General features: G+C 39.5%; 1 protein-coding gene across 2 annotated transcripts; it reads right to left on the bottom strand.

Moving 5' to 3' along the window:
- Window positions 1-281: 281 nt before the first annotated feature.
- Window positions 282-13,288, bottom strand: LOC133665024 (ADP-ribosylation factor-like protein 6). Of its 2 annotated transcripts, none has more exons than XM_062070171.1 (8): window positions 13,116-13,288; window positions 9,517-9,664; window positions 6,322-6,383; window positions 6,169-6,237; window positions 5,997-6,091; window positions 4,363-4,492; window positions 1,458-1,513; window positions 282-669 (listed from the first exon to the last, which is right to left on the bottom strand). In XM_062070171.1, the coding sequence occupies exons 2-8, from the start codon at window positions 9,634-9,636 to the stop codon at window positions 644-646; spliced, it is 558 nt and encodes a 185-aa protein (XP_061926155.1). In that variant the 5' UTR covers window positions 9,637-9,664; window positions 13,116-13,288; the 3' UTR covers window positions 282-643. The 2 variants fall into 2 exon arrangements, with proteins under 2 accessions (XP_061926155.1, XP_061926164.1); XM_062070180.1 differs by having other exon boundaries at window positions 13,154-13,288.
- Between the last annotated feature and the right edge of the window lie 747 nt (window positions 13,289-14,035).

Genomic DNA, 14,035 nt, shown 5'->3' with positions numbered 1-14,035 from the left:
TCTATAGATTGAATAATAACAAATTATAACTAGATGAAGCAATTCCTGAAGTAATTGCGTGTGAATGTTTCAATACTACTTGAAGTATATTGTTACATTGTATGTGATTATATTATTATATTACCCATGGTTTTTACTTTCTTTACTAAATGACATATTTGTTGTGTTTCTTTAAAAAGCAAATAAGCTATTAAACTATCATAATTTTATATTGGCCCATTTTGTGTGCAGTGTTGTTTTATGCAGAGGTACAGTGCATGTGTATATGATCATTGTGATGGTTTGAAATATTTTATTAGACAACATGTTTTCCCAAGATAACTATTGCCAATATACACAATATACAAAATTGTATAGAAAATAAAATACACACGAGTAAATGTTTTACAGTACTCCAAACAATCCGCAGAAACCAAGAATATTTTCAAACATGAATTATATTGATGATTTAGACAGAAGCAAATTACACTTGTAATAGAATATATTTGCCCAAAAACACCGCGATTGTGATTCTTGCCGACTTAGCACAATTGGTGTCCGTGATCTGTTCTAATAAATATTTGGGAATCGTCCCAATTGCGCTCAGATTTCAAGTCAACCACATCTGAAATGTTTTTGGTACCTTCTTCTCGTCTTCACGTCCTCATGTCCTCAATGACTTGATTTGATCTGGAAATAACATACACACACATTTCATTGTACAGTTGTTTATAGGGACGGGGGGGGGGGGGGAAAACACTCTGACTATACAACATCCATTTTTTAAAAATGTTTTACACTTTTCCACCACTAGTGGCAGTAACGAGTCAGTCAGTTGACGCGTGACAATGTCAAACAATGAGAAGAAGTCTGGTATAAAAGTCACGGTTGCGTTTAAGCGCTAAAATGATGACCAAAGTGATGAAGCTTCATTTTCATTTGCACTTTAATCTTGTTGACAGTTTATTTAGGAAACATTTATATTTTCATTATTTCTAAATAAATATTTGTATACAGTTGTGCTCATAAGTTTACATACCCTGGGAGAATTTATGATTTCTTGGCCTTCTTTAGAGAATATGACTGATAACACAAAAACCTTTCTTCCACTCATACTTAATGGTTGTGTGAAGCTATTTATTAGCAAACAACTATGTTTACTCTTTTTAAATCAAAATGACAAAAGAAAGTACCCAAATGACCCTGATAAAAATTAAAAAAACAATACTGTACCATATTGTGATACGTATTGTGACTCGAATATTGTGTTACTTATTGTGACACGTATCGCGACACAAATTCTCCCTATTGTGAAATGTACGATACGTACACATCTATCGTGATACTTATTATATCAAAAAGTCCTTGCCAATACCCAGCTGTAGTTGATGACATGAATTACTTTTGGAAAATATTAGCATGTTAATGCAAAAACTACAAGCACACGCGCACAAACACACACCTCGTGTCAAGTTTACCTTGTAACCATTCCACTCCCTCCTGTAAACCATCTCCTCTTAGAGCGTCAGTGCCACTGAAACATATCAACACTTACATTAACATCACGACATTTCACTTTACATGACCATGTTTTAGTACAAACGAACAATAAATAAGTCAGATGTAATTAAAGTGACACAAGTTTAATAAAGCTGATAAGTGTTTCGGCACATTATTGTGGAAAGTGTTTTGAGGTTGCTTACACATTTTGTGTGAAAATAGTCCAGTTATGAACAAAATACATTTAACGCTACAATGTACACAAACAGCAGAAAGCAGAAAGTGAGCGCAGACTTAATGAAAATAATAATAATAATAATTGGAGATGTCCGATAATATCGGACTGCCGGTATTATCGGCCGATAAACGCTTTAAAATCGGAAATTATCGGTATCGGTTTCAAAAAGTAAAATGTATGACTTTTTAAAACGCCGCTGTGTACACGGATGTAGGGAGAAGTACAGAGCGCCAATAAACCTTAAAGGCACTGCCTTAGTGTGCCGGTCCAATCACATAATATCTACGACTTGTCACACACACAAGCGAATGCAAAGCATACTTGGTCAACAGCCATACATGTCACACTGAGGGCGGCCGTATAAACAACTTTAACACTGTTACAAATATGCGCCACACTGTGAACCCACACCAAACAAACACATTTCGGGAGAACATCCTCACCGTAACACAACATAAACACAACAGAATAAATACCCAGAACCCCTTGCAGCACTAACTCTTCCGGGACGCTACAATATACACCCCTCGCTACCCCTACCAAACCCCCCCCGCCCCCCCCCCCCCCCCCCCCCCACCCCCCCCCCCCCCCCCCCCCCCCCCCCCCCAACCCCGTCCACTTCAACCTCCTCATGCTCTCTCAGGGAGAGCATGTCCCAAATTCCAAGCTGCTGTTTTGAGGCATGTTAAAAAAAATAATGCACTTTGTGACTTCAATAATAAATATGGCAGTGCCATGTTGGCACTTTTTTTTCCATAACTTGAGTTGATTTATTTTGTAAAACCTTGTTACATTGTTTAATGCATCCAGCGGGGCATCACAACAAAATTAGGCATCATAATGTGTTAATTCCACGACTGTATATATCGGTATCGGTTGATATCACAATCGGTAATTAAGAGTTGGACAATATCGGAATATCGGCTAAAAAGCCATTATCGGACATCTCTACTGATAAATGTTTCGGCACATTATTGTAGAAAGTGTTTTGAGGTTGCTTACACATTTTGTGTGAAAATAGTCCAGTAATGAACACAATACATTTAACGCTACAATGTACACGAACAGCAGAAAGCATAAAATGAGAGCAGACCTAATGAAAATAATAATAATAATTAGAGAGGTCCGATAATGGATTTTTTACCGATATTCCGATTGTTAGGTTCAAACACTGATGACATGTATTAAACAAGACAAAAGACAAGGAATCAAACAGAGACAGAATTAAATTTGGACTCAATATTGAGGAGAGACATGGCCACTGTACTTTCTGTACAGTCCTGCACCACGCTCTGACGAAGAAGGTTTTCGTCCTCTCTTTTATTTAGATGTTCAATGTTTACGCAACAACACCTGTCTCAACAGGAATGGGTAGTATGTAAACAGTCCTTGTTTTCGGTCACATTAGAAGACAAAAGAAGAAGATCCCTCGGGCCTGGGCTTGTCGTGGATTCAGCTTTGGCAGGTTTTGGAGGACAATGGATGACCCCTCCCGTCTGATTCCATCGTACACAGCGGAATCTTCCGAGCGTTTGGCTTGGTGCCACAAAGACAGCTTCTTGTCTGTTCAATGGAAACTCACAATGGAAAGTTTTTTGATAATTTAAATACAATTTTTCTGACACCGATATTGTCCAACTCTTAATTACCGATACCGATATCAACCGATACCGATATATACAGTCGTGGAATTAACACATTATTATGCCTAATTTTGTTGTGATGCCCCGCTGGATGCATTAAACAATGTTACAAGGTTTTCCAAAATAAATCAACTCAAGTTATGGAAAAAAAAATGCCAACATGGCACTGCCATATTTATTATTGAAGTCACAAAGTGCATTGTTTTTTTTAACATGCCTCAAAACAGCAGCTTGGAATTTGGGACATGCTCTCCCTGAGAGAGACTATGAGGTGGGCGGGGTTGGGCGGGGGGTGTATATTGTAGCGTCCCGGAAGAGTTAGTGCTGCAAGGGGTTCTGGGTATTTGTTCTGTTGTGTTTATGTTGTGTTACGGTGCGGATGTTCTCTGTTTGTCATTCTTGTTTGGTGTGGGTTCACAGTGTGGCGCATATTTGTAACAGTGTTAAAGTTGTTTATACGTACACCCTCAGTGTGACCTGTATGGCTGTTGACCAAGTATGCATGGCATTCACTTGTGTGTGTGAAAAGCCGTAGATATCCTGTGACTGGGCCGGCACGCAGAGGAAGTGCCTTTAAGGTTTATTGGTGCTCTGTACCGTATTTTCCGCACTATAAGGCGCACCTAAAAACCTCCCAATTTTCTCAAAAGCTGACAGTGCGCCTTATAATACGGTGCGCCTTATATATGGACCAATATTGAGCCACAACAGGTCTCGCAACCCCAGCCTCTACTGTATCCTCCATTCTATGCGCCTTATAATGCGGTGCACCTTATATATGAACTAAGTTTTAAAATAGGCCATTCATTGAAGGTGCGCCTTATAGTGCGGAAAATAAGGTACTTCTCCCCACGTCCGTGTACACAGCGGCGTTTTAAAAAGTCATGAATTTTACTTTTTGAAGCCGATACCGATAATTATGAAACAGATACCGATAATTTCCGATATTACATTTTAAAGCATTTATCGGACATCCCTAATAATAATAATAATATGTTTTACCAGATTTGCCAGGGTTTGTCCCTGATATTTTCCAAGCAGAGCAGCTGGGAGACCTTGACCGAAGACAAAGCGTCTCGGACGTCCATCTTGTTAGCCAAGAACAGGATGGGAATTCTCCTGTGCTTGATGTCTGTTGTGCGGACAGGACAGTGTTGGGAAAATATACTTTCAGCAGTACTCTTAAAGGCCTACTGAAAGCCAATACTAACGACCACGCAGTCTGATAGTTTATATATCAATGATGAAATCTTAACATTGCAACACATGCCAATACGGCCGGGTTAACTTATAAAGTGCAATTTTAAATTTCCCGCGAAACTTCCGGTTGAAAACGTCTCGGTATGATGACGTTTGCGCGTGACGTCACGGAGTGAACGGCAGTATTCGGACCCCATTGTATCCAATACAAAAAGCTCTGTTTTCACCACATAATTCCACAGTATTCTGGACATCTGTGTTGGTGAATCTTTTGCAATTTGTTTAATGAACAATGAAGACTGCAAAGAAGAAAGCTGTAGGTGGGATCGGTGTATTAGCGGCTGGCTGCAGCAACACAACCAGGAGGACTTTGAGATGGATAGCAGACGCGCTAGCCGCCGACCTCACCTTGACTCCGTCTCCGGGCCGCCGACCGCATCTATGATCGGGTGAAGTCCTTCGTCGATCGCTGGAACGCAGGTGAACACGGGTGTTGATGAGCAGATGAGGGCTGGCTGGCGTAGGTGGATAGCTAATGTTTTTAGCATAGCTCTGTCGAGGTCCCGTAGCTAAGTTAGCTTCAATGGCGTCGTTAGCAACAGCATTGTTACGCTTCGCCAGGCTGGAAAGCATTAACCGTGTAGTTACATGTCCATGGTTTAATAGTATTGTTGATTTTCTGTCTATCCTTCCAGTCAGGGGTTTATTTCTTTTGTTTCTATCTGCAGTTAAGCCCGATGCTATCACGTTAGCTCCGTAGCTAAAGTGCTTCGCCGATGTATTGTTGTGGAGATAAAAGTCACTGTGAATGTCCATTTCGCGTTCTCGACTCTCATTTTCAAGAGGATATAGTATCCGAGGTGGTTTAAAATACAAATCCGTGATCCACAACAGAAAAAGGAGAAAGTGTGGAATCCAATGAGCCAGCTTGTACCTAAGTTACGGTCAGAGCGAAAAAAGATGCGTCCTGCACTGCACTCTAGTCCTTCACTCTCACGTTCCTCATCCACGAATCTTTCATCCTCGCTCAAATTAATGGGGTAATCGTCGCTTTCTCGGTCCGAATCCCTCTCGCTGCTGGTGTAAACAATGGAGAAATGTGAGGAGCCTTTCAACCTGTGACGTCACGCTACTTCCGGTACAGGCAAGGCTTTTTTTATCAGCGACCAAAAGTTGCGAACTTTATCGTTGATGTTCTCTACTAAATCCTTTCAGCAAAAATATGGCAATATCGCGAAATGATCAAGTATGACACATAAAATGGATCTGCTATCCCCGTTTAAATAAAAAAAAAAATCATTTCAGTAGGCCTTTAAAGAGACATTTTGGGAAAAAAATCATCTTACAAACAGAGAGTTGTTGTCCCGTTGAGCGTTGTTACAGTGTATAGTATCTGCTAGCTGTACTAAAAATGTAAAAGGTAGCCCACAACTTACCAGGATGATTTAATAAAGTGTCCAATTCTTCTTTGGCCACAACCATCCTAAGCTTATCTGCACTATCGATGACAAATATGACAGCCTGGCCCTCCCTGACAACACAAACATCGCAGCGACATTAGTAAACATAATAACAATAGTGAGGGAAAGAAAAAGTCTGCACACTGACTTGTAGTAGTGCTCCCAGAGGTTTCTGTATCTGCCTTGGCCAGACATGTCAAACACCGTGAAGGAGAGACTGCACCAAGACAGGGACACATGTTTCATTTCAAGCTGGACTGAATCAACAACAACACGCTGCTGTGTTAATATGAAAAGCTACCTGGATGTCTTGAACTTCTCTATGCTGAACCCAATGGTCGGGACGATGTCTTGTGCCTGGGCCTGGGAGACAGATTTTGTACGTTATTATTCAAGTCTTCATGGTGAACACATACAGGAAAAATGACTTATTGCATTAATTTTTTTAGGGATGTGCCGATCCATTGGCCACAGATCAGTACAAAAAGGTATGTAATCGCCAACGTTCCCTCTAAGGTGCGCGCCTGCGCAATTGCGCACTGCTCAAGCGTCCTCTGCGCACAGCAAATATATGCCGCGCACCAAATCAAATCCCCGTCTGAATTCTAAACAAAATAAACACATTTATTCTGTGTAATTTTGCAATGCAACTCTGAGTGACAGTGACAACAAGCGGTCCTAACGGTGTTCGTCAACACCGTTCAATTGAACACCGTTCAATTATTGTAACGTCTATCGAGATGCTTCGAGGACAGGAATTATATCGATCATTTTATTGAGCAAAACTGTTTATATTCGGCCATAACCACACCAAAAACATGAGTAAAACACTTCTATCTCGAAAAACTAGTCATTTTCTGCCGTACAAACCAGGCCAAAACCAACTTGTCATCTGTCACTAACACGCATACCACTAAACCACTGGTGCGTTTATGGCCACACAAAAAGTCTGAAAACTCAAACACCACACAAAGTTACACTATGACTCCTCAGTCATACATGTGCTTATTCTACTGTCATTTATTATTAATGTTAATTTATTGATAATAATCATGGAATGCTGTTACTAGAGAAAGTTACAGGAATGCACACTTCATCCTATGCTTACATTTCATTGTGCAACATGAGGATGTTTAAGGGGAACTAAATGTGATCTCTGAAAGGGGTACAAATGATTTCCAAAGCAGGACCCCCACCCAGACATATTGTACAATACTCATCCATAGCTTATGAAAAACAAGATTTCTTTTATTTTCATTACAAGTGGGCCAAATCACTAATATTACAAAATAATCTCATGAAAATGACTCCTGTCATTTGAGTGTTATAATAAAAGATTGGTTTGAGACAGGGGTGCTGCTGGCATTGCCACGTGTGATGTTGCTCACATGTGCTCCACTGAATGCTCAGGGAGTTTTTGTGTTTGCTCACACACATGAACAATTAGAGGGAACATTGGTAATCGCCATTGTTGGTTATTGCCCCTCTGGCCGATACTGTATTTAATATCAGCTAATTATGTGTCTCCATACACAGTGTGGAGCCGCTCTTCTAAGCTAATAATAATCACATTCATTGCAGCAAATAAACTGCATTTCTTAGTATATTAGTATCAATTAGTAAACAATGACAGTGCAATACTTTTTCATAACATGGTCACTACTGCCTAGTTTCTCTTGTTATATTCTTATTTGACTGTTATATTTTTATTGTCATTGTTGTTTTTATTTTTTATTGTAATAATTTTCTATTTTGTTTCCATTTATACCCCCATTATTGACTTTTTAAATTCGATCTCAATTCTGTACACTGCTGTTGGAATGTTAATTTTCCTGAGGGAACTCTCCTGAAGGAATCAATAAAGTTATATCCATCCATCGGTATTTTTCAGAAGCAGTGTAGTACCGTTTTTAATTAATTAGTACCGCAGTACTTTGTTAGTATCGGTATACCGTACAACCCTAGTAGATAGTAGTTTCTATTCTTGATTAGTTATTATATATTAAAGGCCTACTGAAATGAGATCATTTCTCGATATTGCCATATTTTTGCTGAAAGGATTTAGTAGGGAACATCGACGATAAAGTTCACAACTTTTGGTCGCTGATAAAAAAGCCTTGCCTATACCGGAAGTAGCGTGACGTCACAGGTTGTGGAGCTCCTCACATCTGCACATTGATTACAATCATGGCCACCAGCAGCGAGAGCGATTCGGACCGAGAAAGCGACGATTTCCCCATTAATTTGAGCGAGGATGAAAGATTCGTGGATGAGGAAAGTGAAAGTGAAGGACTAGAGGGCAGTGGAAGCGATCCAGATAGGGAAGATACTGTGAGAGGCGGGTAGGACCTGATATTCAGCTGGGAATGACTAAAACAGTAAATAAACACAAGACATATATATACTCTATTAGCCACAACACAACCAGGCTAATATTTAATATGCCACAAATTAATCCCGCATAACAAACACCTCCCCACTCCCGTCCATATAACCCGCCAATACAACTCAAACACCCGCACAACACACTCAATCCCAAAGTACCGTTCACCTCCGCAAAGTTCATACAGCACATATATTTTCCCAAAGTCCCCAAAGTTACGTACGTGACATGCACATAGCGGCACGCACGTACGGGCAAGCGATCAAATGTTTGGAAGCCGCAGCTGCGTACTCACGGTACTGCGTATCCAACTCAAAGTCCTCCTGGTAAGAGTCTCTGTTTTCCCAGTTCTCCACAAGCCAATGGTAAAGCTTGACTGTCATCCTTCGGGAATGTAAACGATGAAACACCGGCTACGTGTTTGTGTTGCTGCAGCCGGCCGCTAATACACCGCTTCCCACCTACAACTTTCTTCTTTGCTGTCTCCATTGTTCATTAAACAAATTGCAAAAGATTCACCAACACAGATGTCCAGAATACTGTGGAATTTTGCGATGAAAACAGACGACTTAATAGCTGGCCACAATGGTGTCCCAAAATGTCCGCTACAATCCGTGACGTCACGCGCAGACGTCATCATACCGAGATGTTTTCAGCAGGATATTTTGCGGGAAATTTAAAATTGCACTTTACTAATCTAATCGTATTGGCATGTGTTGCAATGTTAAGATTTCCTCATTGATATATAAACTATCAGACTGCGTGGTCGGTAGTAGTGGGTTTCAGTAGGCCTTTAATACTTTTGTTATGTTCAAACAATTGTATGTGATAAAAGAGAATAAGGAACTAGTTTAAATATTGTGTTGATATGGTTAAACTGTCAATAACAGTCACCATATATAAACTGAAATATGTACAGCTAATAAATGTGTTTGGTATCGGCCAATCTCATTTACGGACAATCAGTATCACAATCGGCAGTATGGAACCCTCAACATACCTAAGTTTTTGTATTTCACCTAGAAAGAAAGCTGTAGTTTGGGTAATATTTCACTCATTTGGCATTATATTGTTGATATATAGAAAGAGCCCAACAAACAGAAGTGGACCTACGTTGGAAGGTTTGAGTTTGTTGATGATGGTGGTTTTCCCGCTGTTGTCCAGGCCCAGACAAAGCACGTTCACCTCCTTCTTGAAGCCCAGCCATCCTGCCAACTTGTCAAACAGCCCCATTGGCAGCAACCATCCGCTGTCGTCCGCTCTGCAACACAAGTAACATCTCACTGTGTGAACGCTCATCTTGTGTATATATATATATATGCTATTCTTGTATATACATATGCTGTATATATATATATATATATATATATATATATATATATATATATATATATATATATATATATATATATAAATATATATACACATATACATATGCTATTCTACACCAAACAATCTGTTATTCCAATTCTTATTCCGCCAAAGTTCGTCCGCTTTCACAGTCCAGTTTTCATCCGATCGGAACCGTTCGGATATCAAAACTTTCGGTTCGATCAGGAATCGTGAGCTCACAAAAATACATTTTATTTATAGATTATATTAAGTTAAAGTACCAATGATTGTCACACACATAACACGAGGTGTAGCAAAATTATTCTCTGCATTTGACCCACCACCCTAGATCACCCCCTGGGAGGTGAGGGGAGCAGTGAGCAGCAGCGGTGGCCGCGCCCAGGAATCATTTTTGGTGATTTAACCCCCAATTCCAACCGAAGAGTCATGCGTCACATGGTAATGTTTTTGTTGGCCAGGTATTATTTTCTGAAATTACACTTTATAGCGAACACGTTATCGAAGAGTCATGTGTCACAAGGTAATATTTTTGTTGGCCAGGTATTCTGAAATTACACTTTATAGCGAACAAATACTGAAGCGTCATGCGTCACATGGTAATGTTTTTGTTGGCCAGGTGTTCTGAAATTACACTTTATAGCGAACAAATACCGAAGAGTCATGCGTCACATGGTAATGTTTTTGTTGGCCAGGTGTTCTGAATTTACACTTTATAGCAAACACATTATCAAAGAGTCATGCGTCACATGGTAATGTTTTTGTTGGCCAGGCATTCTGAAATTACACTTTATAGCGAACACGTTATCGAAGAGTCATGCATCACATGGTAATGTTTTTGTTGGCCAGGTGTTCTGAAATTACACTTTCCAGCGAACACGTTATCGAAGAGTCTTGTGTCACATGGTAATGTTTTTGTTGGCCAGGTATTCTGAAATTACACTTTATAGCGAACACGTTATCGAAGAGTCATGCATCACATGGTAATGTTTTTGTTGGCCAGGTATTCTGAAATTACACTTTCCAGCGAACACGTTATCGAAGAGTCTTGTGTCACATGGTAATGTATATGTTGGCCAGGTATTCTGAAATTACACTTTATAGCAAACACGTTATCGAAGAGTCATGCGTCACATGGTAATGTTTTTGTTGGCCAGGTATTCTGAAATTACACTTTATAGCGAACACGTTATTGAAGAGTCACGGTAATGTTTTTGTTGGCCAGGTATTCTGAATTTACACTTTATAGCGAACACGTTATCAAAGAATCATGTGTCACATGGTAATGTTTTTGTTGGCCAGGTATTCTGAACTTACACTTTATAGCGAACAAATACCGAAGCGTTATGCGTCACATGGTAATGTTTTTGTTGGCCAGGTATTCTGAAATTACACTTTATAGCGAACACGTTATCGAAGAGTCACAGTAATGTTTTTGTTGGCCAGGTATTATGAATTTACACTTTATAACGAACACGTTATCAAAGAGTCATGCGTCACATGGTAATGTTTTTGTTGGCCAGGTGTTCTGAATTTACACTTTATAGCGAACACGTTATCAAAGAGTCATGTGTCACATGGTAATGTTTTTGTTGGCCAGGTATTCTGAAATTACACTTTATAGCGAACACGTTATCGAATAGTCATGCGTCACATGGTAATGTTTTTGTTGGCCAGGTGTTCTGAAATTACACTTTATAGCGAACAAATACCACAGCGTCATGCGTCACATGGTAATGTTTTTGTTGGCCAGGTATTCTGAAACTACAGTTTATAGAGAACACTTTATCGAAGAGTCACGGTAATGTTTTTGATGGCCAGGTATTCTGAATTTACACTTTATAGCGACCACGTTATCGAAGAGTCATGCGTCACATGGTAATGTTTTTGTTGGCCAGGTGTTCTGAACTTACACTTTATAGCGAACACGTTATCGAAGAGTCATGTGTCACATGGTAATGTTTTTGTTGACCAGGTGTTCTGAAATTACACTTTATAGCGAACAAATACCACAGCGTCATTCGTCACATGGTAATGTTTTTGTTGGCCAGGTATTCTGAAATTACACTTTATAGCGAACACGTTATTGAAGAGTCACGGTAATGTTTTTGTTGGCCAGGTATTCTGAATTTACACTTTATAGCGAACACGTTATCGAAGAGTCATGCGTCACATGGTAATGTTTTTGTTGGCCAGGCATTCTGAAATTACACTTTATAGCGAACACGTTATCGAAGAGTCATGTGTCACATGGTAATGTTTTTGTTGGCTAGATGTTCTGAAATGACACTTTATAGCGAACAAATACCACAGCGTCATGCGTCACATGGTAATGTTTTTGTTGGCCAGGTATTCTGAAATTACACTTTATAGAGAACACTTTATCGAAGAGTCACGGTAATGTTTTTGATGGCCAGGGTTTCTGAACTTACACTTTATAGCGAACACGTTATCGAAGAGTCATGCGTCACATGGTAATGTTTTTGTTGGCCAGGTGTTCTGAAATTACACTTTATAGCAAACAAATACCAAAGCGTCATGTGTCACATGGTAATGTTTTTGTTGGCCAGGTATTCTGAAATTACACTTTATAGCGAACACGTTATCGAAGAGTCATGCGTCACATGGTTTTGTTTTTGTTGGCCAGGTATTCTTAAATTACACTTTATAGCGAACAAATACCGAAGTGTCACTTGGTAATGTTTTTGTTGGCCAGGCATTCTGAAATTAAACTTTATAGCGAACACGTTATCGAAGAGTCATGCGTCACATGGTTTTGTTTTTGTTGGCCAGGTATTCTTAAATTACACTTTATAGCAAACACGTTATCGAAGAGTCATGTGTCACATGGTAATTTTTTTGTTGGCCAGGTATTCTGAAATTACACTTCATAGCGAACAAATACCGAAGTGTCACTTGGTAATGTTTTTGTTGGCCAGGTATTCTGAAATGTCACTTTATAGCGAACACGTTATAGAAGAGTCATGCGTCACATGGTAATGTTTTTGTTGGCCAGGTATTCTGAACTTACAGTTTATAGAGAACACGTTATCGAAGAGTCACATGGTAATGTTTTTGTTGGCCAGGTGTTTTAAAAAAAAGGGTTCATTAGCTGGTTATCCGCTAACGGGGCTAAAGAGAATTAACAGCCGCAGTGCCATTATGTTAATCTTCTCTACATGCCACCACGCTAACACCGCACGGCTTCACGCTTCAGTTTGTATACGTGCGACACAATTAATCGTGTTTTCGAAGACAAAACACAAGAACTTAGGCAAGTCACAAAAACAACGTAGAAGCACGTAAACAGCTAATATTCAAGCTAGCTGGGCTAACGCTAACATGCAACCTGTAACTCTTACCCAGATGCTTGTATTGCTTGGAATGTGCTGGATTGTACCTGGCTGGGATTTAACTCCGAGTTGTTGATGCCACAAGCAAGTTTATTCCATCAGCAGTAAGTCCAATGTTTCATTATTGTTTCTCTCATGGTGACCAGGATACGCTCCTGATTTATGCTGCCTTCAATTGCACTGGCGGGTGCGGGATTTTGGAGTATCAAGGCAGTTGACAGTGCGCGGAACGCCCCCTTCAGCTACGAATTTGCGTCCCTCGGCTTTAGAGTGGGCATAAACTACTTAAATTTACACTAACGTGGAAACAATTGATCATTTATGTGGGTTGATGTCGATAAACTAAGCAAACTTACCTCAGTGTGTTGGCTCGCATTCGGAGGGGCGAAAAATAATCAGATAAATAAACAAATGATCCTATGTGGTCAGCTTGATCTTTATTGATGCATTTTAATTGTATAAATCATTCGTGTATTTGACGTAATTGTACGTGTGCGCGCGAATTAGATGCAATTGATCAAAGTACTCTACTTTCCGTGGGTCCTTTAAACACGCACTGTTGTTGCCGGGCGACCACAGCGCCCGACTCCATCCTGACACCTGCAGGCCAAATGAAGGTATTGCTCAAAAAGAAAGCATCAAGGATATGTAAAAAAAAAAAAAAAATTAAAATGTTTTATATATTATTTTCTGATAATTTTTATGATACACTGCATACTGAAAAATCATAGCATTAAAAAAAACAAAACATTTTTAAAACCATAAAAAAAATATTGTATTTTTTTTAACCTTCAGCTCTCCTCTTAAGTTTGGTCCCGGGGAACCGGAAGGGTCTCAGTCATAAAAATGTTAAAAATAAGTCATATATATATATATATATATATATATATATATATATATATATATATATATTTTTTTTACATTCAACG

This window comes from Entelurus aequoreus, linkage group LG02, assembly GCF_033978785.1.
Source record: "Entelurus aequoreus isolate RoL-2023_Sb linkage group LG02, RoL_Eaeq_v1.1, whole genome shotgun sequence".
Lineage (NCBI taxonomy): Eukaryota > Metazoa > Chordata > Actinopteri > Syngnathiformes > Syngnathidae > Entelurus > Entelurus aequoreus.
The sequence above is the reverse complement of the archived record's forward strand: the minus strand, read 5'-3'. Positions and strand labels throughout refer to the sequence as shown.